At 40.4% G+C, this 27,705-nt stretch overlaps 2 protein-coding genes across 2 annotated transcripts in view; one reads left to right on the top strand and one right to left on the bottom strand.

Annotated features, from left to right (window-relative positions):
- iqgap3 (IQ motif containing GTPase activating protein 3) overlaps positions 1-12,937 on the bottom strand; it is a 50,443-nt gene extending 37,506 nt beyond the window's left edge. Inside the window, exons 1-11 of the mRNA XM_056243700.1 lie at positions 12,609-12,937; positions 11,951-12,038; positions 10,512-10,668; positions 9,550-9,627; positions 9,372-9,448; positions 9,208-9,275; positions 7,475-7,588; positions 1,775-1,953; positions 483-564; positions 187-350; positions 19-106 (exon numbers count right to left, since the gene is read on the bottom strand). Of these exons, the coding sequence (XP_056099675.1) occupies positions 19-106; positions 187-350; positions 483-564; positions 1,775-1,953; positions 7,475-7,588; positions 9,208-9,275; positions 9,372-9,448; positions 9,550-9,627; positions 10,512-10,668; positions 11,951-12,038; positions 12,609-12,639 (1,126 nt within the window). The 5' untranslated portion in view covers positions 12,640-12,937. The remainder of the gene's footprint in view (positions 1-18; positions 107-186; positions 351-482; positions 565-1,774; positions 1,954-7,474; positions 7,589-9,207; positions 9,276-9,371; positions 9,449-9,549; positions 9,628-10,511; positions 10,669-11,950; positions 12,039-12,608) is intronic.
- A 1,505-nt stretch (positions 12,938-14,442) lies between these two features.
- Positions 14,443-27,705, top strand: part of LOC130078180 (tetratricopeptide repeat protein 24) — a 58,878-nt gene continuing 45,615 nt past the window's right edge. Inside the window, exons 1-5 of the mRNA XM_056243702.1 lie at positions 14,443-14,579; positions 16,521-16,762; positions 18,078-18,365; positions 18,555-18,756; positions 21,049-21,255. Of these exons, the coding sequence (XP_056099677.1) occupies positions 16,565-16,762; positions 18,078-18,365; positions 18,555-18,756; positions 21,049-21,255 (895 nt within the window). The 5' untranslated portion in view covers positions 14,443-14,579; positions 16,521-16,564. The remainder of the gene's footprint in view (positions 14,580-16,520; positions 16,763-18,077; positions 18,366-18,554; positions 18,757-21,048; positions 21,256-27,705) is intronic.

Raw genomic sequence — 27,705 nt, 5'->3', positions numbered from 1 at the left:
TTTGAGTGTTTCACTGACTGGTTCGATCTCTCTGTGCGTCCTCATTGGCCATGTTGACGGCCTCCTGTAGTTCATCTCTCTCCAGAGGATCCACACATCCCAGATCCTGACAAACACACACTTCAGTCACCGGTGAACAGTTTACGAGTAAGCGGTGAGAGAGATGATGCTGTGAGTGAGTCTCACCAGGGCTTTCTGCTCTCGATCAGCGCTCATCTGCTCCAGGTACCAGCCGGCGTGATCTCGGACCAGTCCTCTGAGCGCCAGACTGGGGTTCTGCAGGGCACAGATCAGCGCCAGCGGGTCAGTGCAGTCCAACGCCTCGTCCACACACTCCACCGCCGCGCGCACTGCAACACACACAGAGAGAGAGAGAGAAAATCATTCCTGGTTTTCCTTTTATGTAAATCTCCTAATTATTGAAATTCCAATTAGATTTAGTGGTGAAATATGAGTGACCCAGACATGATTTCACGACTCACTGTTGACTCTGTTAACGGAGTCTTGAATTTCTCTCTGCGTCAGATATTCCTCATAAATGTCGTTTTCTGCTGATCCGTTTCCCTGTAAAACACAGAACCGTTAGAAAGGCCTACTATAACTCGATGGGTAAAGCCGCCTTTCCACTGCACGCGACAAACGACAGCCGGTGGACCGGAAGTCATTCATTTCCAATGGAGAGTCGTACAGGAGCTGTGGGGAGGTCCTATCATAATGCGTATGCGGAAAATTCGGATCCGATTTGAGCTTTGGATCCGTTGAAATATCTGAACTTCTGCGGCTAGACCGCATGCGACCAGCCGACCGGATGTGATGTATTCTTTTTTTTTTATAATCAACTTTTTTTTAAATGTTCAACAGTCAAAACTTCAGAGCACATCACCACATTATTCAGTAATCACCTTTACAAATGCACATTCAGCCACTAGTCTCCATCAGTGGAATATAACCAAAACAAAAGCACATGGAAATTAAACAATTATCAAGCAGTCCTATTCATTTACACCATTTTTATATGCTGCCAAAAATGATGATGTGATGTATTCTAATCAAAACTATAAGCGTGAGGCTAGAATTACCAATATTTTAACTCTTTAATGTTATTCTGTAAAAGCTATTTCTGTAAAATGTCGGTTATTAATAATTGTGGCAGAAAAAAAATATTTTAGAATTATTAAATCAATATTTATATTGATTAGCTCTGTAAAATCTACTGTTTTTATTGTAGATGTATTGAGGGTCATTTGTTTTGTGTGGATATATTCATGCATGCATTACATTCATCAAATCATTCATTTTACCATTGTGAATAGCCGAGGGTAACGGTTGCTTCACGACCAATTTCAAAGTACCGTGCGACTGACACTAGGGGGCGCAATGCGACAATTGCATGCGAATGTCGTGTGCAGTGGAAAGGCGGCTTAAGAGAAATATATTCATGCATTGCAATGGAAAAGATGACCTATATTCTTAAGGGTAAAGACGACCAATTTAAGAGGGTCTGGAGTCCCTTTTTATTATTTATTAAACATGGGGATATTATCAATATAATAGAGGAGGAACAAAATGCTTATCTAGGTATTATTCATATGAAAATATATTTTAATTTGCACTATATTAAACCTATTTTATTGCTTATATCTGTGGCTATTATTTATTGCAATGCATTGTTAACTCTGACGTCCAAAGTATTATCCAATGTTGGTTTTTACTATTGCATTTTTCATGTACTATGAGCCCTGGTGTTTGTTTATTTATCATGTGACGCTCTTACGTGTGTTCGCGCCCGAGACGCCTTCTGCACGCGCGCCTGTCGCAGCATCTCCTGGTAGACGGGCACGAGCCGGTCCTGAAGGGCGCTCAGCATGGCGTTGGGGTTCTGCAGGGCTCGACCCGTGTCCTCCACACACCCCCGGTCCACCGCTTCGTTGATGGCGATCACAGCCGCGTGCACTAAAGACAGGAGAGAGAGAGAGAGTGATTACTTTAAAGGGTCATGAAACCCCCCTCTTTCAGCTCAAGTCTAGCTGACAATCTTTTTGAAAAATGCAACTTAAATGGGCGTGGATGGCTGTGAGAAGGGGTGTGGTATGGCCATCACTGTCATCGCCAGTATCCCATGCATTTCGACTGTCACTAAAAGCAGTGGTAAAACGTGAGGAAATGCTAGATTTTTTTTATAGCTGGCAAAGTTAAAGTCTTATGAAATACGACACTTTATTATTGTCCTTTCAAAAGTAACTGAATGCCCTGCTATATTAGCCTACAGTAATCATAATTCTATTGAGAACATATTAATGTAGGCTACATGTATAATTATAATGTTATTATAAAATATAAAGTTGTTTATATAGACACTATAAATACATATATTTAAAAAAATTATTAATTTTCCACTTAAAAAAAAACGTTACGTGCATAGCTAGATCTACGCGCCCCCTGAACCCCCATAATAAAGATGGCTCTGTGGAGGTGGATGACGTCTCATTTTAGACACACACACACACACACACACATCTCTGAAGGGATAGAAAAGTCCTCGGGACTTGGTACCGCATCACTCGCAAGACGCAACCTGGATTGGTCGTCAACAAGGCGAAGTCCACCATTCTCCAATTCTCGAAGCTCTCTCGAGAAAAATGTTTGCGGCACACACGTTTAGATGTGTCCGTGGTTGATGGAAAACCAACCGCCCAGAGCCAGAGTCTAGCCCGGGCAGCATCGCGGGGAAACATATTCAACCCAATTGGACTTTTGCACCACGAAAACAAACACTTGCGTGCGTCCCATGATTGCCTCTCTCATCTACTACGCGATATCACAGTTTGACATGTCACTGGAAAGATCCACGTGGTGTCATGAATAATTAAGAGACAGTGTCTTCTCATAGGAAATGAAAACTCAGTCTCATTAATAATTATGAGGCACCGATGAGTCATCAACGCACTCACAGTGCACTGCCACGTCACAGCCTGTGACGTGGACACGATGAAGATTTTAAACCCGGAAGACAAAAAAAAGCGGAAAAAAACTCAAATTTAACCATTTTAACCCTGCTATTAAATCTAACTGATGCTAACATTGTCTTCAATGGTGTTCAACACATATACCTCTGATAAAATCTCAGAAAATTTGGTTTGGGGTTTCATGAACCTTTAAAATCATGTTCCTGGTAATCTTGAATCAGAATCAGTTCCTCTTGCAGCATCTCTTCTCTGATGATGTGGGCGGGGCTATAACCTGTCACTCACATGAGATCAGCCAATAGCAAACCACAACCATCCAATCAATTCCTCAGACACAATCAAGCCCCGCCCACATGTGTTCTTGTTTCTGAAGCGTTTCACTCGATATACGACACAATAGAGGAGAAAAGACCAGCGCAACTTCCCTTTAATGCTGACTTACTTTAAAGATGAAGTTTGTTTTTCTGTCTCACCCAAAGGAATAGTACAGATAACTGGATTTTTACACGGTAATACTTTGTTAAACGTTTTTTTTTCAAATGAAGAGGACATTTAAAAATGACAGACATTACTTCTGGTTACAAGCTTCTCAATATTTTCATCTTGTTTTCCAGCACTAATATCTAAACATCCCTGAATCAAGATACATTTACTGGAGATGCAGAATCACTTCAGATATTTATAAATGTATAAAAAATAAAAAGTCAATGAGGTCAAACATTTTTTTATTTTCTCTTTGAATTAAGTGTGTTTAGATAATTATTTTGTCTTGTTTTCTGGTACAAATAAGAAAAAATAATTAATAATGTATTGATCTGGCTATATAATGATTTTGCTTTTAAAGGATTAGTTCACTTTTAAAAAAACTTTTGCTGATAATTTACTCACCCCCATGTCATCCAAGATGTCCATGTCTTTCTTTCTTCAGTCGAAAAGAAATTAAGGTTTTTGATGAAAACATTCCAGGATTTTTCTCCATATAATGCACTTTGCTGGGCACCAAACGGTTCAAGGTCTAAATGACCGTTTCAGTTCAGCTTCAAAGGGCTTTAAACGACACCAGACGATGAATAAGGGTCTTATCTAGCGAAACGATCGGTCATTTCAAAAATAAATAAAAAAGTTAAAGTTTTATAGGCACAAATGCTCGCCTTGCGAACTCTCCTGTTCGAACTCGTTCATCAAAATGAACGAATCTTTTTTCGAGTCAATGACTCGAAAAAAGATTCGTTCATTTTGATGAACGAGTCAATGACTCGAAAGAAGATTCGTTCATTTTGATGAACGAGTCAATGACTCGAAAGAAGATTCGTTCATTTTGATGAACGAGTCAATGACTCGAAAGAAGATTCGTTCATTTTGATGAACGAGTTCGAACAGGAGAGTTCGCAGGGCGAGCATTTGTGCCTATAAAACTTTAACTTTTTTATATATTTTTGAAATGACCGATCGTTTCGCTAGATAAGACTCTTATTCATCGTCTGGTATCGTTTAAAGCCCTTTGAAGCTGCACTGAAACGGTTATTTAGACCTTGAACCGTTTGGCTACCATTGAAGTCCATTATATGGAGAAAAATCCTGGAATGTTTTCATCAAAAACATTAATTTCTTTTCGACTGAAGAAAGAAAGATATGGACATCTTGGATGACATGGGGGTGAGTAAATTATCAGCAAAAGTTTTTTAAAAAGTGAACTACTCCTTTAATTATTATTTGATGCATTAGATTTACATATTTATCTTGATCGTATTGTAGCACTGAGTATTAGAAAGGGCTTTTTTTTTTATAAATATAATGTATTATTATTATTGGCAACACTTTACAATAAGGTCTCATTTGTTAAAGTAACACTAGGTAACTTTTCAACCTTCATAATATATTTCCAAGTCTCTTGTGATGGTACATCGACTTACAATAGGTTGAATGACACGTCTGCCATAGCCTGACGGGGTCTGTAGCGTTTTTAATCGTACTTTTAAACTTCGGGTTTCGGGTAGTAACCGGCGAACAAAGAGAACTACAAAATTCGACTGCTTTACGGCATATACGTCACTTCCACCACCTTAAAATCCACTTCCTTAAAATCGGACGTGCGAGCCAAATGTTATAGTCATGGCCGAAGCAGCACAGAAAAACAAGAAAGCAAAGGTTTTATCGGAGCAAAGCAAAAAGAGAAAAGGAGAAAGTGATCGCGTTAAAGGCAGAACGAGGATCAACATTGGGCCAGCATTTTCTCGCTGGCGTGAGCTGAAGGAGGAGGAGGGTGCCCGACCGATGCGGACTTGGCAAAAAAAAAAATACAAAAAAAAATAAAAGCCTATGTCTAAACGGCGTGCACAAGTTTGGTAGGGGCTACATTCTTGCAAGTAAATATATAAGATGTACAAAATCATATTTTAGTGTCAAGCATTGAGCGTGACAGTCACTCATTTCGGTCTTTTGTCATGCTCTCCCACCACACATTGTATTTCTCACGCTGGAAAACTATTTGTAATATATTTAATATGCCGCAGCGGCCAAAACTCTGGCCGCGCCGCTCTCACTGTGGAACCGGCATGCATCAAGCGCGTTTCCTCTGGTGTTGTTAGTCGAGCTACACAATAGCCAATCAGAAAATAGCACTATTGTATCTGGGTAAGATTTAACGCAACAACCAATGACAAAAATGTATCCAACCCCCGTGCGTCCGTCAAATCACTCGTACAAATATTTTTTTCTCTCAAAACTGAATATGTTCATCAGCGGTTACAGTTATATCAAGCAAGGATACTTTAGTGTTTTATTTTGTGATTACACCGGAATGAATAGAGTCCGCAAGGGCGATAGATTGAAGCGCGCGTCCGAGTGAAGCCTGCGCGAGGCACAGAGCACTGTATCCATGACACTGATCGCCGCGGCAACGAGCGCGCAGCTTGAGTTCAAAAACACATAGCGCTAGATTTCTTGTTTAATAGCGAACTAAATGAATGATCTGCTAGTTAACTGAAGATGTTTTATTTATTTATATTAGGTACATGGTGGGACAGACTTCACTGGATCTAAAAAAAATCAATCTAACCATAGATGTGACCAGTGGTGGCTTTCTTAATCGGTTTAAAATAATTTTGCAAGGGTTCTACACACACACACACACACACACACAAAAGGTTTCTCTACCTCTCTCTTCCTCTCTAAATGCCTACAAAATCTGACTAAGCATCCCAGAAAAAAGCCAAGTTATAGATACAGATATGGAAGTTGTTAGTTTTTTTTTTTTTTTTGCTGTGCACTTTACTGCCTGTGGTCCTTTAAGTGTATTAGAAAAACTGATGGCTGACTGACTCAAAACATTATTTTGACTATAGCCTTTTTTGTTGCTGTTTTTAGTTTAAAGTAGTCTAAAGCTAAATTTAAAGACTCAGATGTTCTGTCTTTTATTAATTTTATTTTATATTCTACAGGAAAGTTGTATGTCAAGCCCTAAGCTGTTCCCAATAACCAAGCTGCTATGTTAATACATGTTGCTTGCAAATAAATACACAGGTGTCAATTCATTATGCATTGTCTTCTCTTAAATGTAATACTTAATGTACATTGTTGTTAAATATAGTTTAATAAGTAATGCTACATGATAAAAAGAAGTCTTCAAATAGACCCTGTAATCGGTGATCGGTATCGGGTGATACAGCTTCCAGTAATCGACGATCGGTGATCGGCCCCAAAAATCCTGATCGGAGCACCCCTATAGGATACCTAACATGTCTGTGATATTTGTTTATTTGTCTTGCCTCAAGCTATAATGCAAATCGATTTGTAAAATTTGCAGATTCATTTATGGTAGCTTGATATTATAATATTGACGATATATGGTTATTATCTACCACTCAAACATTGCATTGAAGTATCATATAGATCCAGTAAAACGGTAACCAATAGACTAGGCTACTATAATGACGCTGGCTTGTAAACGTGAGCATCGCGATCATTTGTCGTTAGAAAAAAATAAAACCCATGAAATTATATTCATATGACATGCTGAAATATATGCCACTGTACCTGGGATGAAGACATTTCACACGCGACGCAAGCAGAACACCTGCATGTGACCTCCTCCTACAGTGTTCAGGGCTATCCTGGTTGTCAACAATTGCACGTGCATGTAGGATGACAGAGTTTACGACAGTAGTAGAGGTCTAGAGGACAATACTGTTTCCCAACTGTAGGGGGACGCCACCCCGAGAGCAAAAGTTCCCTGGTGTTACTTTAACATTAGTCAATCCATTAACTAACATGAACTAAAAATGAGCAATTTTTAAAACATTTATTAATGTTAATTAATTTTTTTAAAATGCAAACTCACAGTGCATTACCTAATGTATACAACATTTGATTTTAATAATGCATTAGTAAAAGTTGAAATGAACATTAAGATTTATAAATGCAGGAGTATTTTTTGTGTGAAATCATGTCAACAAACGAGACCTAATATTGCAATGCATTATTATAAACATGCTGAGGAAGGCACGCACCTGCCGCCTCGTCCACGGAGAGCTCATTGGCCAGAATTCCTCCGATCTTACTGAACGCTGGCATCTGAATCCCGTATTTATCCAGCTCCAGTTTCATGTTATTGATCTCCTCCTCTGCAGAACACACACACAGTTTATTAAACAGACAGCTGTGCTTCCAGATGCTGAAACGCACTATAGAAACGGCTCTGAAGTGGAAGTATATTTACTAGTACCGAGTCTGACAATTAATCACATCCAAAATAAAAGTCTGTGTTTACATAATATATGTGTGTGTGCTGTGCATAATTACTTTGTATATATAAATACACACATGTGCATGTAAATATTTGAGAAATATTTGCATGCATATACAGTATATTTAATTTACAGTATATATAATTTATATATTTTTTTTTTATATATATATATATATATATATATAACAAATTTTTCTTAAAGTTGCAGTCCGTAGCTTTTTTAAGTTAAAAAATAATCCAAAATAATTATATTAAAAAAAACTTATTCTGCCAGTGGTCAAAACTATCTGCTTACCATAGCTAGATTCAAAACGGTTCGCTTGTAATAATGATTTTAATTCCAGTGGTACTGGTGGGTTTCCGCGGGAAATTCGAGCATGTCTTTGCGTCATGACGTCACACCCGTACACATAAAGAAGGAGTTTCGGCTAGCCGGCTATACTGCGCGTGACGAGATGTTTAGATGTATAGGCTTTTCTCGCAGCACTTTACATAATTAAACTTATGGCATCCAGAAAGATCCAAACAACAATCATCAGTGTCAACTGGAGATTCAGCAGTTATAAAACCCAAAAGACTTCGTACTTCGGATTTAAGGTGGCTAGAGAAAGAGAAAGAAACCGTCTCATGCGAACACAAGGATTTAAACATCGGCGGGGCTTTTGAAAAGTGCGTGAACTCCGTGTTTTGAAGGGGTTCGAAACGGAAGAAGAGACGGCTTTTTTCTGCTGAACAAGTAAGACATTTAAATAGTTCAATCGTGTAACAGTACGTTTTCTTAATTCACAGTTATGGAGTTTCCTTTGTTGTGCCTTTCTCGTTTTGCTATTATGGAGAATATGAATTCTGAACTACACAGGTAACCATAAAACACATTAAATTTAACATTAGTCACGCAATGCTGATGTTGTTAACATGAACAATTTGGGAACAAAGTAGGCTATAATTTGCACGGTTGCTGTAAATCGCGTTGATTAAATCTAACGAAGCTTATCATGTCGAATGCTTTTTCCCCCTTAGTTGGTCAGAACAAAAATGGATGTTACTTGTTCAGAAGACATTTTCTTATGAAAATTCTTATGTTGGTCAAACTTTCAAAAAGTGAATCTGTGATTCTGTATGCCAGTATCCACACAGCGCGGTGACTGACAGCAGCACTCGCCTCAAAGCACTGTGTTCATCCCCGCTGTTTCATGCCGATTTACAACCCACGTAAAGATAATAATTCCGCGAATCACTGCAGTTACAGATTTCGAACAGAGATGGCGACAAAGAGGAAAAGATACGGACTGCAGCTTTAAATATATACATGCATATGTGTGTGTTTATAAATACAAAATAATTATACACAGACAGTACACACACATATTATGTAAACAAACTTTTATTTTGGATGCGATTAATCGTTGCCCCGCACTAATATTTTCATACGCACAGAGCTGATGATTGCGTCACTGTAGAATTATTCATAAAAGAAAAGAAAACACATTTTACCGGTGAACTTGACCTTCCCACACAGGTCGTGGATCTGAGGGGCGAGTCCCAAACGAAACAGGTACAAACTAACACAAGAGATCGGAAACCGTGAAATAATTAATAACTGTAATAAATCACTCGGAGGTCATTATTCTGGATGATGTGGAGCCAGTAGTTCTGACCTCAGAGCATGAATGCAGTAAACGGCTCTGGGCATGTTCTTCTTATCGTACACATCCGTCGTCTCTGGATGAAACCTCTGCAGGATATACAACATCATCTTCAGTAATATGAAATATTCACAACAGTTCTTGTTTGAGATCCTGTCGAATTATGGGCTGAAACACGAGTGTGATTTACCGTTGGCAACCCGACCTCCATCATGGCGTTCCTCCAGTGGTTGATGTTGTCAGTGTGACGGAACTGAAGCCCGCTGGCCTGAGCAGAAAACATCAGAGATTCACCCTATTCTGCTGTTTTAAAGGTTGCTAATGTTGTTTTGGAGTCTCCTACAACAGATTCTCATGCATCCAAGATCAAAAACACTGTAATGTCCTCATAATCTCCACTGCAGCGTCAGCTCTTTCCTTAGATCAAGGATTCAGTCTCTCTAAGCTCCGCCTCTCTGAGAGCTGCTCTGCTCTGATTGGTCAGACATCAAACACTCATTAGCATATCTGACTCTCAGCTCTTGATCACGGTGATACGAACAGTGACAATGGCGTGGGTTTCACCGTATCAATCTCAGAAAACAGCGTCTCCTCCACACAAACAACACGAACCGAAATCTTCCAGTCTCAGATACACTACAGTGTTTGAGGGCGGGGCTAAGAGATGCTGTTCAGCCAATCAAGACAAGAGGATGGCATTATGCAAATAAGTTACAAACCTACACAGGTTCAGCAGGAAGTGAGACTGAATTACTGACGACTCATTTCAGGCAGTTCAGAAAGACTTCTTTCTTTTAGGAGACAATAACTGTGTCCGAAACCCCTCACTCGTTCACTCCTCACTAATCCCTATATAGTGTACGGCATTTGAGTGCACTACATCTGCAAGGGGTGATGTACACTGTGCGTCGGAGAGCTGGAGTGGACCTTATTAATATAATTTCATTTAATTTTAAAATTAATCTATATAACATTGTCTCTATATTTTATTATGTTTTATTCAAGTAATGATTAATAAAAAAAGAAAAGTTAGACACTTTAAACACGTAAACAATGGCATTTCAAAAACGGTCCTGTGATTTCTGGCACTAGTACATATTCCTTTGAAATCCACTGGCGGCGATGGCGCGTGTGTGGTCGTTGATCGCTCACCTTGTATCGCTCCTGGTCCAGGTCGTAGATCTTCTTCAGTGGAACCACACTGGGAGCGAAGCAGTGTCCCAGTTTAGCCAGATAAACCCCGTTCCTCAGCGCCTCCTCCAGCTCAGTGGGAGACGGCAGCAACTCCGTCAGACACGCCTCCATCCACCTGACACACACACACACACATCTGCAGTCTAAAGGGATAGTTCACCCGAAGATGAACATTAGCCCATGATCTACTCTCCCTCAACTCATCCCAGTGTATATGACACTCTTCTGTCAGACGAACACAATCAGAGTTATATCAAACATGTCCTGGCTCTTCCAAGCTTATAATGGCAGTGAATGAAATGTCTTTGGAAGTATCGAGATCAAGAAAGATTTTTAAAATTGTTGAAAGTGTGTGTGTGTGTGTGTGTGTCAGAGTGTATGTGAGGGTGTGTGTGTGTGTGAGTGAGTGTGTGTGTGTGTGTGAGCGAGTGTGTGTGTGTCAGAGTGTATGCGTGTGAGTGTGTGTGTGTGAGCGAGTTACCCTGCGTCTCTAAATGTTCACACTATCCATCCTAAACAGTGTGTGAGATTAAAATAAGTGTGTCCCAATTCAAAGTATAGTATGTTGAAGAGAGTCTGCCAGAAGTCCTCGGATGATCTACTATTTCCGGTGGATTTTGGAAGTGTGGATCCGTGCTCATTATAACGGCTAATATTACCCACAATCCACTGCGCTTTGGAGGAGGAACTACAAATTAGTAGAAAGTGTTAAAAAAAAACTACAAACATGGCGAATATGCTCGACCGACGGTGAGAGGTTTAGATTACGGCAATTGAGTGACTAATCAAAGTTTAACCTGATAAAAAAATATTTATTTAATGTTATTCGTGTTATATTTCATCTGTAATAACAATGTGGACTTTAATAAAGATTCGTTTGGCCATTAACTTTTATATGCATCATTCTGCATTAATATGAGGAGAGTCTTAACATGAAAGACCCGCGACTGCAGATCATCGAGCTTCTCCATTTCTGTCCGATACAGTAGGAAATTAAATGAAATCAAAAGTGGATGATTTTATCTTTGACAAGATGATTGACAGGTCAGTTTAAAGATGCAATTGTATGACGTGATAGTGTCCCAAAGCTCGTCTACTCTTCTGCTACACACTCAAAAGTATTTACTTTTTCTTCACAAAAAGAGTAAACACTTTTAGGGCGTAGTACAAGTAGGCGAACTGAGACGCAGCATCAGTGTGTGTGTGTGTGTGTCAGCCGTCATATCTGGCGGAGACGGTGTTACTTGTACCCATAACAACTGAGTGACGCTTAATACTGTGAAGATCTGCTGTATGCCACTGGTCCATGATTATGTACATGTACTTGACTGCATCTATATTTATGTCCCTGTAAATCATTTATTTTAAGTGGACTTAAATAAATAGTAGAAACGCACCTCTTGGCCTCCTCCAGGCGGCACAGGTATTGATATGCCACATTCTGAATCCTCTGCTCATCCATCTCTTCTGCGGTCAGACGCTCATCTGAAATCAACATCATCAACATAAAACATAGATCACGTTAAACACACAATCTCAATCACATGCAACAGCAACATTAAATTTTACTCGCATTTAACATAAATCCTCAATCACATTAAACTATTCAAATAAAATCACAAATCATATTTAACATAAACCTCAGTCATATCTAACATTAAACCTCAGTCATATCTATTGACATCAATATAAAATCTAGATCATTTTAAACACAAAACCTCAATCACATTTAACAGCAACATTCAATTTCACTCACATTTAACATAAATCCTCAATCATAATCAACATAAACCTCATTATCATTCAACATATTCCTCAATAACGTTCAACATAATCCCCAATATCAATATCATTCAACATAAACCTCAATATCATTCAACATAAACCTCAATATCATTCAACATAAACCTCAATATCATTCAACATAAACCTCAATAACACTCAGCATGAAGTCACATATAAACACAATCACTCTTCCGTGATTCCGGTTTGTTAGACTGACGTGAACCGTTTGAAGTTTATATCGACATGAATGTGTTTTATTTCAGTACTTACAGCCGGACCGGGCCTGAACACTCTCCCCCATCTCTGTTCTTCTGCCGATATCGATTAACTGGATCTGATCGATCGCGTTCTGATAAACCGACACAAACGCACGCGCTGATCTCTGACAAGCGACGCGATTCTCTTCTTATCAAACTCCTTCAGTCTGAAGCCGCGAATTAGTGACGCTTTCAGTCAGGTGCGTTCAAAAGATGTTTAATACATCTATATCGATAACTGGGATTAAACTCCCATTCGGCTCTGATTAATAACTCAGACAAATGTCGACTGAACAGAAAACGCGAAAGCTCCCGTCTGTCGGTTGTTTACGGTTTGAATATCCCGCCCGCTTCTCTTCTTCTTCTTCTTCTTCTTCTTCTTGTTTTTATGGCGGTTGGCAAATAACGTCTGGTTGCATTACCGCCACCTTCTGAAATGGAGTGTAGGTCTGGATAAATTATTTCCCTACACTTAAATTATCTTTATTAAACCTGTTCTTCTAAAAAAGGAAAATAAAACCCCAAAACAAAAATCTCCCGAATTCCTTAGCAAAATATCTCTTACTTTCAAAGGTATCTCTTCATCTTCTAGCTGCTGGATTAACTGTTGTCTCTCATTACTATATCTAGTACATTCTTCAATAGCATGTTCTATGGTATCCTGTGTGTTACATACACTACACCTCCCATCAGCATGTTTTTCCATTAAAAATAATGTACTGTTTAAGCCTGTATGCCCAAGTCTCATTCTTGAAATGATGTTCTCCTCCTGTGTATTTCTGCAAGTACTTCTACTCACCCCCACTCTTTTTTGGATATTATATAGTCTCCTACCAGTCTGACCATTATCCCACAACACTTGCCACTTCTCCTTTATCTTCCTTTTAATGATTGATTTCACCTCTTCTTTACTATACTTAATGCTTAAACTTATATACTCCATTTCTGTTGCCTTTTTTGCATACTTATCAGCCAACTCATTCCCTATTACTCCTTTGTGGGCAGGAACCCATACAAGTCCAACATTGACTCCAGTTTTAATTAATGTACTAGCCATTTGGACAATTTCTACAACAATGTCTTGTCTAGATTGTGCTTCTCATTGGCTCCCGCACTTGATGACGGCGGGGTGTGTCGCGGTGTGTTATGGGTACTGTAGTGTAAACGAGTTTTCAAACAGCAAACCAGCGAGTCTGTATTTATTTGTTTCACAAGACGATTTTTTTATTATTGTACTTATTTATGTATTTATTTTTTGGTGTGACAGAGATTTTCTTTTCTGGAGATTCTTTGAAGATAAAACATATTTTATATAAAAAAAAATGCTTTATTTCCAACACGGGTAACTTTTATATTACATCAGAAGAACACATCACAGGCTTAACAATACAATAGAAAGTACAAAAAAGAAAGAAAAGGGACCAAAAAAGAAAAGAAAAGAACAGAGAGGGTGCATTGTTGAATAAGCATAAATAGATACTTTTCATATGAAAACGTTAAATGAAGAGCACATTGCAGTTGCTTTGTTACTTTTAGATTTTGACATCACATCAATGCACATTTTAATCTCTTTCTTAAGCACTGTATAATTCGGTTTGCCATTTGTGAATTTACATTTGTGAATATGAAATTTACATAAAAATAAAATCAAATGTATAATAATACCAGCATCCTTTGAGCAATGGTCCTTAATGCAATAACCCATATCACATATTTATAGGATAAGAGAAAAGTTTTTAAAATATTATAATTTTAGGTGAATGTTGATGGTCAGGTGAAACCACACCACTGCCGTTTCCATAGACACGGGTGTAAACAGTGTGGTCAGGTGTGCACACACGGAGAGAGACACCTGTCTGTCTGCTCACCTGTTTATACACCATCAGCTCCAATATTACGACATGATTTTAAAGGACAGATATCGGACCATCAAACATGACGCGTATCCCCCGAGGAAAGGGCCGCTCTGACTGGGTTTATCCGTGTAAGTACGTTTCTTTCAGAGAAATGAGTGTGGAGAACCTCTGTTCTAGTGTTATTCAGTATATTATATTGTTTACTCAAGTTTTATGGCGCTTATTCTTTATGTTCGGTGTCACTGTGTGTGTAATGAGGGTTTAGTTTGCTGTGGTAACTGTGTGTTTATAGTGACACTCTAGAAGACTGATGAATGATTCATTAGTGTGAATTAATCCTCTCTGTCATTAACACACACTTTAAAACTGCTCAGGAAGAACAACATTTGTTCCAAGAAGGTTTCGCTAATGTTGCTATTATGTAAATGTTATTTTATGAACGTTCTCTGAAAAAAATTTCTTGGTTATGCAAAAATTCTATTTTATCATTTTGCAAACATTAAGGCAACGTTACGTTTTGAATGTTCTGAAACAATTAGAAAAAACGTGAATGTCTATCTAAAACGTTGTGATGCTATACTAACAATTTTTCATTCCCAAAACGTTCTTTTTTAAGGTTAGTTTTTGGTTAGCCAGGAAAGTTTTCTTAACCGAAATAACAACATGAACGTAAATATTTAAATTAGGGCCTACTCGAGTTCGCGGGATATGAAGATAATTTATGCTTAACCCTGGCTTAATATTTTTTTAATCTATAAAGTTGCATATATGGATGTAGAAATACAATGTAGAAATTATATCAATCAAAATGCGTTATAATGGTCAGATATATATTTGATCAAAATGCGTTATAATGATCAGATATATCTGATCATTATAACGCATTTTGATAATTTCTACATTGTATTAAATAAACTAATTTCAGAGCTCTGTATCATTACACAAAAACATTTGCAAAGTTTTGAAGGGTTTGTTGAGCAGTAAAATACAGCATATAGCCTAATAATTATTTTTAGGCTCTTTAAGAAATAATAATTTTATGGTTGCAAAAAATAAAACCTAAAAAAAAACTTTCCTAGAACTAAAAAAACTAACAGGAACCAAATACTAATGTTTGAACGTTCTGTGTTTGCTGGGTAAATAATGTTTTGGGAAGATTAATAAATACCAGATAGCTTTGAAGGAACGTTCTATTAATGTTACTGGAAGAACGTTTGTTCATAACTTTGGGAGAACCTTGACAAAACTTTTCTGAGTACGTTCCCTGTTATAGCTGGAATATCTGATGATTTATTTTCCCCAGACGGCAACATGTGGCCCGGATCCGGCCCACATCTGGTACACGTGGACTCAAGGCGTACGTGGGCCGACACTAGGTTGCCGTCTGGGTTCTTAACCTAAATACTTTGAACTCAGTCCTGGGTACAATTTACTTTACTTTAAAAAGCTTCAATATCACGTCAAATATATTTCATTATAAAAGTAGCATGTAAAAGTCATTTTTATTAACTCATTCATGCATTCAGCCGATGCTTTTATACAAAGTGACTTGTATTGTATTCAAGTTAGACATTTTATCAGTTCATGCATCCCTTGGGAATCGAACCCATGACCGTGTCGCTGCTTCAGGAACACATTAATGCCCAGATATTTTCCCAGATATGTCATACATCTAATTATTGCACAATTCTTTATAGTTTGCATCTAAAGGAGTTTAACGCAGCAACTTCAGTAACCAGTGGCCATTTATCTCTTTTTTTCCCTTTTTTTTAAACACCTCGAATTGACTGAGATTATAATGGTTTTCATGTGTTGCACTTTGAAGTAATTCAAATTGAGCTGGACGATGACATCACGGTTTTCTCCAGAGCGGCTATATATATAAATGAACTAAATTAATAACTTTTTTATAACAAAATGAAGCATCACTGAACTTACTTAAGCGGGACTGTGACGCTATTCTCTTCTAGAAACAAACTCTGTTGCATTATTGTCCTGTTATCTCTGTAAAGCTGCTCTGAAACACTCTGTGTCATATAAAGCTTGAGTCGTCGTTCTCTGTGTCTCAGGCTGAGCATCATGTGTTCCCGCACCTGTGATCTCCTGTGAGTTCATGGCCTCTGATGGGTCTCCGGTCAGAGACGCTGGTGAGAAGCAGAAGAGGAGCCGGAGGAGCAGATCGGATGTGCTGGGAACAGAAGCTCGGGTGGAGATCGAGAGACTGACCGCGGATGGACATGAAGCGCTGCAGAACCGAGACTATCCCGCTGCGCTGAGACGCTTCAAGAGCGCGCTAAGAGCTGCCACTACGGTACTGAAATCATGCAAACTCAAGTCAACCTGAAACCAAAAGTGACTTCACAATTAATGTACATATTCTTTTAATGAGCCATCTGTCATATTGCTTTGCAACACTATTTTCTGTGAATGAGTGAGACTTCCGATTCATTAGCATTATTTTTATATCATTTTTATTATAATGTTTAGGTTTACCACAAATTTGTTTGATCTTGTGGAAAAAATGAATCATGCACCTGTGATTGACATTAGTTACTGAAACATATATATGAAATACGAAATATTATGAAAATGTTGGCCGATACTGATAATTCTTTATATTTGAAAGCCGAAAACCGATATATTAGCCGATAAATCTAAATCCAAATTTGTATTTAATTTTTGAGAGCCTGATTACAAAAACAAAAGTCTCACCATTAAAGCCATGTCCCAAACACACAATTATAATGTTCTCATTATATTTTTATGTAGCCTGTATGACAGATTTGTGCCGCACTTGTTGCACTGAACTGTATTTTCCTTCTTTTTAAAGTGATTTCAATCATATTTCAAGCCATTCAAAACCATCATGTTGAACAGTGCGCATCTGAAGCGTCTCAGCTGAAGGAGATAATACATTATTCATCGGCTTTAATATATCAGACGAATTTTCTTATCGGGCCGATAACAATAACATTAAAAATGAACATATATCGGCCAATACCGATATACAGTCAATATACCTATATTGATACCTAATATGTCAAACCAAAATTTATTCAGATACCTTCAACATTTCTCACATTATCACAGTTTATTCGCTATAGTTTAGAAAATAGTAATAATATATCAGTTGATATTTGACTGGTTTTGTCCGTCCTTCTGTTAGACTCTCACACATGAATTATGTTGAATATCTGTCAGCTGTTAAATTTAACTACACAATTAGATAATACCAGTTTAGCTCAACCAGTGACCAAGCAATGCTTCATGTTGTTCAGTGTGTGTGTAAAAAGAGCATTAGCAATTACAGAAAACACACTTCAGCAGAACATGATCAGCTCAAAGTGGAGGAATCATTATTGCTCCCATTTTTTTTTATAAATGTTACTGGTAGACACTGTATGAAGAATATTTGGGTATAATATGTCACAGTTTACTTTATTTTGCTCTCCTCACTTACATAAATTAACTATAGTGTCCTGCACACACTAGTAGAACAATATCAAAAATGATATCTGGTGTCTGAATAATTTTTGGTTTGGCTCTATATATATATAGAGCCAAATACTCTCATACCAGCCAGAGAAACATAATAAATATGTTTGATGCTCTGATTCCTCCTGCAGCTCAGAGAGAAGAGTCTTCAGAGGACGTGTGTGTTGAACCTGGGCGCTGCACTCGTGGAGGCGGGTGATCCTCAGAAGGGGCTCGAGGTGCTGTCCCGATCGGGAGAGCGAGGCGAGCGCATCGCTGACCTGCAGTTTAACCGGGCCGCGGCTCACGAGGCGCTAGGAGAGCACACGCAGGCCACACACAGATATCATCAGGCCGCGCAACTGTACCGCTCGCAGGGAGACGCCGGCGCCGAGGGAGAAACCTGCGTCAGACTCGCTCGCTGCCACATGAAGAGGAAGGTAAAACACTATGTAAAACAAAAAACCTTTAAAGTTCACCTGTAGTCAATCATTTTATCGAATTGTGTTTGGTCCTGTGTTCCTGCATTTATTTAGTCCTCTAGATTGTGTGTGAAATAGTGCAGTTAGTCCTATGGAATGTCCTCAAAAGTATAGCAGAACAATCCTGTGTGTGTGTGTGTGTTGCAGGAGTGGGACGAGGCCGCGGAGAGTTTCCGGCGAGCCGCTGAGAGCTACAGAACAGCGGGGAACACGCCTGCGTCTGCACTGGCACTGAAGGATGCTGGGAAACTCATGCTGAAGAGCGGCCACAACGCCACCGATGACATCATCAGCGTGCTGACGGACAGCCTGGAGATGAGCGCCAACATCCCCGACCAGGAGGCGCTGGGTAGTGTGTGTGCTTCAGTATGATCGATTAGTGATGTATACTACAAATTAAAAGAAAAACCAAAACAATATTTCTATGTAACTTGAAAAATAATCTTATTTTTAGTACCTTTATGATTTTTTGCCTTGTGACATTATTTTGCATGAAAATGAACCACAATATTTATGCATTGATATTCAGGAAAACTAAGAAAGAACATCAGATTTTGCAGTTTACGACTGTGTACGACTTCAGACAATGCTTCAAATTCTGCTGCGCCATTAAATTACAATGTATTGGCCCCAAATCGTTCAGTTTTTCCATTAGATTCACTGCTAAACTTGAGCTTGAAATTACAGAACGACACACACAAACTCCGTGAGATGTTCTTTGTTTTAAAATGAATTGAAGTTTGCTATTTTTAATTGTTCACATTTATGAAATAAAATATGAAATTGATTTTTAAGTAGCTGGTATCTCAGCTTCTCCAAGATCATGGGTTCGATTCACAGGAAAACTAACATGAATGAATGAAATTCTTTGGATAAAAGCATCTGCCAAATGCATAATACCCTCAGAATGATAAAATACATCAAAAACATTTTTGGGGGGGGTTCAGTGGAGCTGCATTTAAACATGAAAATATGTGACTGAAATTGACCCATAAACACCATGATTTGTTTATAGAAATGAGAAATGTTTTATATATTTTACAACAAATCAGCGTGTCGAAACTTTGAATGCATGTTCATGACTCAAAAGTCACAAAATATCATGAAAAAAATCATAGGTTAACTATGGTTTCCAACAACTTAGAAGACACTTCATATCTAGTCTCAGCCTCAGACGTCACGCCCACGGAACGCTGGCTATACGTACAGTACACTTAACTGGAAACACTTCAGGAATGTCGAAGTCGTCATCTGATTGGTTGAATTTTATCGGATTTCCGGGGTGCGCGAGTGTCACGTTTATTTTCGGTCCGCCGGGAAACAAAGCGCAGACGTGTGATTGCGGAAGAAAAACTGTTGTGTTTACATGAGTGACAATGAGCATTTATCAAGATCAGCTAAACGTAGGATTCTCAAAAGTATGCGAGGTTCACGGCATAGACTCTTGAAGTTTTCTTCTCCTTCTTTGATTTTCTATGCTGACTGACTTGTTGCACGCCGGTCTGTTGTTGTGGGGACATTTCCACGCCCCGAAACGTGACGCTGAACGAAACGAACTGTAATTGGTTGTTTGACATGTCGGTCAAACGGCCTTATGGGCGGGCCTTGGCCAAAGAAAGCTGCTATGAATTCCAGACCTTCAGCCGTCAGTCTGAAGGTCTGGCTACGCGAGACTACTTCATATCTAGTAATATTATTGATCTGACTGCACTGACACTATCAGATGAGAACAGAACTCGATTTGAATAATGACTCTCTCTTCGTCTGTAGAGCTGCTTCAATCCTGAATCTAAGTTTGTCTCATATTTGACGAAGTTTCATCATTGATTCTGTTATTCTCCTGTTTATTACTGTGAAGCTGCTGTGAAACGATCTGTACTGTATAAAGCGCTGTAGAAATAAAGCTGAGCTGACTTAAAATACACAGATTTATTTAATACATTTGTTTAATATATTTTACTTAATTCAGTGTGAATGACTTGAAGTGATTATTTAAAGTGTTTAATGTTGAAGTGATCATTTCTTTAAAATAAAGCAGTTTTGTAATTGCTTATCATAGGGTAACTAATGTTTCCAACAACTTAGAAGACACTTCATATTCAGTGATATTATTGATCTAAATGCACTGACACTATCAGATGAGAACAGAACTTGATCTGAATAATGACTCTCTCTTCTTCTGTAGAGCTGTCTCAGCTGTCAGAGTTTGTCTCATAATTGATGAAGTTTGCATCACTGATTCTGTTATTTTCCTGTTTTTATATCAATAAATGTGACATGACTTGATTCAATTCAATTCACGTTTATTTGTATAGCGCTTTTCACAATACACATAATTTTATTAATTATAAAATTAATATTACAGTTTACAGTCCATATTACAGTTTACAGTGATCTGTTATCAGAGGAAACTAAGTTATGTATTTTAGAAATGTACATATACAAAGTCACAGTTAGCTAGAAATGTATTTATTTAAACAATGTAATAATTTAATGCAGACACAATGAGCTCATTGAAGTAATGAATACTTGTTTGTTAACAAAAGATTATGACATTTAGAAAAAAATATCAAAAATAGCTTGACACTCCAGATGAATTATTCTGTTGAAATGCATGAAGTGATCCTCACCTGTGTTGCAGGGAAGCTGCTGAACGACGTGGGCTTGAGTTTCTCTCAGATGAGGCTGTTCTCTGAGGCGTTCGAGTGTTACGAGCAGGCTCTTCCTCTGGTCGCATGTAAACCGCACAGACTGGCGGTGGTTCTGCAGAATCTGGGCGCCGTCCACAACACTCTGGGTCAGTACCAGCAGGCTGTGCGGTTCCACCGAGAGGCAGCGGCGCTTCACGGTGAGACACAAACAGCAGCAGAATATGCACAATCACACACACACAGTAAAAAGTCAATGCAATGCAATTATTTTTGTTGCATCTGTACTATCATGCATCTAAACTGATTGACGTGCTCATATTGAGTGATTACATTAAAAAATGGCCTTGTTTCGGAAAGTTCAGAGAACATTTAAAAAGTAACATTCAGAAGTAACATTTAAAAAGTAACATTCAAAAGTAACATTTAAAAAGTAACATTCAAAAGTAACATTTAAAAAGTAACATTTAAAAGTAACATTCAAAAGTAACATTTAAAAAGTAACATTCAAAAGTAACATTTAAAAAGTAACATTCAAAAGTAACATTTAAAAAGTAACAGTCAAAAGTAACATTTAAAAAGTAACATTCAAAAGTAACATTTAAAAAGTAACATTTAAAAAGTAACATTCAAAAGTAACATTTAAAAAGTAACATTTAAAAGTAACATTCAAAAGTAACATTTAAAAAGTAACATTCAAAAGTAACATTTACAAAGTAACATTCAAAAGTAGCATTCCAAAGTCAAATTCAAAAGTAACATTCAAAAGTAACATTCAAAAAGTAACATTCAAAAGTAACATTCAAAAAGTAACATTCAAAGGTAACATTCAAAAGGTAACATTCAAAAGAATTGATGTTTTATTAACAAGGTTCGGGAGGAACACGTTCTAATGATCAAACAATCAAGTCATTCCAGCCAGCTGTCAGCAATCAGTAATCAACAGGTCCACTCAATCAGCACGAGTAAAGCCTATAAATATACTCAGTCGACTCACCCATATTCCTCGACAGTTTTCAGCATTTGGTTTACCGCTTTGCTACGATGTCCCAAATGCAGTTTTTCACCATCCGATGACGAGCTTAACCATGCTCCGGTTCCTCCGCCGCCATCAGCTGGCCCCAGGACAACCTCTCCACCTGATACCGCCTCCGAGCCCCACGTTTCATCTCGCGGGCGCCGGTCTGCGCAAGCAACCCCTCGCACGCCAAGACGCCGAGGTTTACCCTCACCTCCACCGGCGAGGACTCCAGCTTCCTCCCCGGCGTCCTCCTATCGTTCGGCCGTACCAACGATTCCGCCTATTGGGAAGTGGACAGTCTTGAGTCTGAGACAAGCGCTGATAAACTCTGATATTCAGCCCTCGCGCAGGATGACTAAAGCGCAACTATACAACTTATACGTTACCTTGCAATCATCAAATCTCTCTCCTAAATCCACCCCAGGTTCCAAGGCGGCCAGCAGGCCGGGAAATTCTAATGAGGCCCCGAATTCGCCTCGCCCGACTCCGCCACCTTCCCGTGCAAGATTCGGTTTGCCGCACGCTTCAGCCCGCGGCGCCAGGATTTCTGCGAGCCTGGGTCGCGCTCCAGATTCCACCGCCACGAGACCTCACTCGCCTCCCGCTTCAGCTGAGCTTTTCAGCACGGCGCTTCCCGCCGCAGTGCCATACACAGCTGGGCCCGCCGGGTCACCCTCTGCCTCCCAGTGTTTTCCTCCTGCTGTTTCTAACTCTTTTCCTCTGCAGTGGCCTCCGGCTCCCATAGCAGACGCTAGCGTGAGGCTGCCTCCGCTAGCGGTGCAGGCTCAAACTTTCCACCACCTTCCCGCGACTACTGCTAACCCCTCCCATTTTCAGTGGCCTGCAGCTCAAGCAAGTGCGAGACCGCCTCCGCCTGCAACACAGGCTCAGGCATCTCATTTATTTCCTCCTTTTCCCCCTCATGCTTTTCTCAATTTTCCTTCTCAAGCCCCACAGGCCGACTTAAGCGTGAGGCTGCCTCCGCCGATAGTCGCAGCCCAGGCTTCTCTCCCTTACAGCTCTCTCTTAAATGCCAAATCACAATATTCTCTTTTCACAGCTACCCCGATGCCAGTCCCACCAAACGCTGTCGCTCTGGAGCCTCCCCCAGTGACTCAAAACATCCGAGCACAGATTCTGGCAGGTGCGGATGTAGACCTTTCACATTTACTTTCTCTGCTTCCCGTATCCGATTCTAACCGTCAGTTAGACTGCGGGGATTTTTCAGTCACTTTAAAAAACCAGAATACACATTCATCACGTTTACTTTCTTTTTCGGAGTTTTCAATCGCTTTCAGCCACTTCACAGAAATCATTTGCTCAGCCTTCCCTCATAGGCGACGCGAACTGAACGACTATTTAGCGCTGATAGCCGAGCTCGCGTTGTCCTACGGGGGAGGGCACTTTTACACATATCACAAACTCTTCTCAGCAAAATGCGCTGTTAGGGTTTCACAGTGGAACCAATGCCCATACTGGGGAGCACTAGACACTGACCTGCACAGCAGAGTTTTCCTTGGCTGCAGGAATATTTCTTGCGCGGTCTGCAGGTCAGTGGCACATTCCACAATATCGTGCCCTCAAGTAAACCCCTTTTACGTTCCTCCATGCCCGGAAACGGGACCAGTCAAATCCACCAGCTACACACCAAGACCGGCGACTAGCAACCCATATCCACACGAGGCTAATTTCCGCTCCAGAGCACTTACGGACAGCAAACAGCCTTGCAACAATTTTAATATCGGCAAGTGCAGCAGGCAGCGTTGTCGGTACTTGCACATATGCAGCTTCTGTGGCGGTGCTCATGCCCGTCCTGTATGCCCTGTCTTTAAAGATGTCAATAAAAAATCAAAAAATTATTTATCGACTCCCGTGAATATTTCTCGCCTTTCTATCGAACTAGCTCACCACCCGGACTCTGACTTCACTGAATATCTGCTGTCTGGCCTACAACACGGTTTTAAACCGGGAGTGGTTTGTCCGCTCTCCCAAAACATAATCTGCGATAATCTCCAATCGGCGAGTCGAGTCAGGCTTCATGATTGGCCCTTTTGACGAGCCTCCTTTCAAAGTTTTTCGCATTAGCCCCATTGGAGTGGCTACGAGAAAGTTTTCAGGTAAGAAACGCCTCATAGTCGATCTGTCAGCTCCACATAAATCCCTGTTCCAAAGCATTAACAGCCTGATCCCACTCGACGAATTTTCTCTCAAATACCACGACGTAGATCACGCAGTCGACCTCATTAAAATTGTGGGTCGGGGTGCCTGGCTCGCAAAAAAATGACATCACTTCGGCTTTTAAAGTGATGCCCATCCACCCGGATTCATGGCACTTATTCGGAGTGCGCTGGCATGGGAAATTCTATTTCGCCGTACGCTTAACTTTTGGATGCAAAAGCAGCCCCAAAATTTTTGACATGCTATCTGAAGCCATTTGCTGGATCTTGTCAAACAATTACGCAATTCCTCACCTCATTCACCTGCTGGACGATTTTCTAATAATTTCGCCTCCCGGCGCCATTCCAGCAGCCCAGATTCTCACAGTTCAAAGAGTATTTGCCGAGCTCGGAATTCCCATCGCCCAGGAAAAAACCATGGGTCCCGCCACATCCATCGAGTTCCTTGGCATTAAGCTAGATTCAGTTAAATACCAGGCCTCCCTGCCCAAGGAAAAAATCGATAGAATAATCCTCATCTCATCTACCCTCGTAGACAGTTCAAAGTGTTCCAAACGCGAACTCCTATCCATGCTCGGCCACTTAAACTTCGCCATGCGCATTATTCCACAAGGCCGCCCTTTCATTTCTCATCTCCTCTCTCTCGCGTCTTCAGTTCACGCACTAGAGGATCTCATTTCCCTAACTCCAGCATGCCACGACGAACTCAGGCTATGGATAACTTTTCTTAAACAGTGGAACGGCCTATCATTTTTCTATAAGGATCTAATTTCCTCCCCCATCGACATCCAGCTGTTCACAGATGCAGCCCCCTCAGTCGGCTTTGGGGGGTTCTGCCAAGGACGCTGGTTCGCGTCTACGTGGCCCCCCCAAATACAGGACACGCTACAGTCCTCCGCATTATTCGAGCTCTACCCTCTCATAGTAGCAGCCTTCCTGTGGGGGAAAGAATGGACTGCTAGCAGTATCGTAGTGCATTGTGACAATGAAGCTACAGTCCAGTGCATTAATAAAGGCCGTTCCCATTCACCCGCACTGATGCCACTTCTAAGACGTCTAATCTGGATTTCAGCATGTGATCAATTTATCTTAATTGCTAAACACATCCCCGGGTCAAAAAAACAAATTGCTGACTCTCTGTCTCGCTTTATGTTTCAGAAATTCAGGATGCTGGCTCCAGAGGCAGACAAGCTACCAACTCCAGTACCTCATTATTCGGAATTAATATTCCCATAACCCACCCGCAAAAATCCTTAACAGCGTTAAGAGCCTCCAAGTCGGGTCCATCAAAAGTTACTTAAGCAGCATCCAATTTTTTCACAAATTGATTCACGGCGCCCCCTCACCGGAGATAAATAATTCTCAAACCTCCCTCTTAATTAAAGGCATCCAACGATCCCAGCCCACCCGCCCGGACACCAGACAACCCATAACGTTAGATATTCTTACTAAATGCATTCATACCCTCCGCTCAGGCTACCGATCCCTTAATACCTCTCGCACACTCAACGCCATGTTTATTCTAGCTTTTTTTGGTTTCCTAAGATGCTCTGAACTGGCTATCACTTCCAGATTCGACCCAAAAATCCACCCAAACATCTCAGATCTTTCAGTGCTTGACAGCGAAACTATCTCTTTTCTGATCAAACAAAGCAAAACAGACCAAACAAAAAAAGGCCACTTCATATATATTTTCAACCTCTCGTCACCAATTCAACCTTTCCAAACTATACTAGCATACCTCCAACTGAGAAACTCTCATGCTAAATCCCATCTCGAACCCCTGTTCATAGACGACTCTAACAAACCCGTGACACGCTTTTGGTTCCAAAAACACCTAAAATCTGTTCTCCAACTATCAGGCATCCCAGCAGAGAATTTCTCCAGCCATTCCTTCCGCATCGGGGCAGCAACCTCAGCAGCCCAAAAAGGCCTCTCCCAACAGCAGATCCAAGCGCTTGGAAGATGGTCCTCAGACGCGTTCCAAACCTACATCAGAACTAATCGTTTCCATATCAAAAAAGCCCACCAAATCCTCATCGGTAAAAAAAAAAAAAAAAAAAAAAAAATAATAATAATAATAATAATAATAATAATTTCCGAGTATCCATGTCTTCTCTTTCTCCATCCAGCGAGTATTGATCTCCCAGCGGACACAGCGAGAGCCTTCCAGGTCAAGCATCCATGTCTTCTCTTTTCTCCGTCCAGCGAGTATTGATCTCCCAGCGGACACAGCGAGAGCCTTCCCGGTCGAGCATCCATGTCTTCTCTTTCTCCGTCCAGCGAGTATTGATCTCCCAGCGGACACAGCGAGAGCCTTCCCGATCGAGCATCCATGTCTTCTCTTTCTCCGTCCAGCGAGTATTGATCTCCCAGCGGACACAGCGAGAGCCTTCCCGGTCGAGCATCCATGTCTTCTCTTTTCTCCTTCCAGCGAGTATTGATCTCCCAGCGGACCCAGAGACAGCCTTCCCGGTCGAGTATTTATTTCTTCTCTTTTTCCGTCCAGCGAGTATTGATCTCCCAGCGGACCCAGAGACAGCCTTCCCGGTCGAGTATTTATATCTTCTCTTTCTCCGTCCAGCGAGTATTGATCTCCCAGCGGACACAGCGAGAGTTCCCCAGGTCAAGCATCTTCATCTCCTCCTCCTCCGTCTAGCGAGTATTGATCTCCCAGAGGACGTAGCCAAACCCTCCCAGTCAAGCATCTATGTTTTTCTCTTTCCTGACTGGTGAGGCTTACCCTTTACGATGCCGTGACCATTGCCACAAGAACCCTCCCGTTTGAACATCCATACTTACCCGTCCGACACCGTAAGCATTGAACTCCCGTCGGACGCTGCGAGAGCTCTCCCAGCCAAACAACCAGGCTCTCCTTGAAATGCCAGCCCGCCAATCTCTGCGCTCTTTTCGGGGGGTCTTTAAGCAGGCGGCTGTCCTTTATTCACTTTGCTTTATGGGGAGTACTCTGGGTTCGGGCCCAATTTCCGAGCTCGGAGCCCTCCCCCCGGACAGCACGCCAAATACGCATAACCATCTATTCTCTGATCATTTGTAAGTGTGAACTCGTGAATTGATGTTTTATTAACAAGGTTCGGGAGGAACACGTTCTAATGATCAAACAATCAAGTCATTCCAGCCAGCTGTCAGCAATCAGTAATCAACAGGTCCACTCAATCAGCACGAGTAAAGCCTATAAATATACTCAGTCGACTCACCCATATTCCTCGACAGTTTTCAGCATCCCTCCACCACCCCATCTCCTCACACTTGCCTAGTTATCTTCCTAAACAGAGATACGGGGGGAGTACTCTGGGTTCGGGCCCAATTTCCGAGCTCGGAGCCCTCCCCCCGGACAGCACGCCAAATACGCATAACCATCTATTCTCTGATCATTTGTAAGTGTGAACTCGTGAAACATTCAAAAAGTAACATTCAAAAAGTAACATTCA

This window comes from Rhinichthys klamathensis, unplaced genomic scaffold, assembly GCF_029890125.1.
Source record: "Rhinichthys klamathensis goyatoka isolate OS25496 unplaced genomic scaffold, OSU_Roscu_1.1 h1tg000828l_1, whole genome shotgun sequence".
In the NCBI taxonomy this organism is placed as follows: domain Eukaryota; kingdom Metazoa; phylum Chordata; class Actinopteri; order Cypriniformes; family Leuciscidae; genus Rhinichthys; species Rhinichthys klamathensis.
This window is presented reverse-complemented; position numbering and strand designations above follow the sequence as displayed.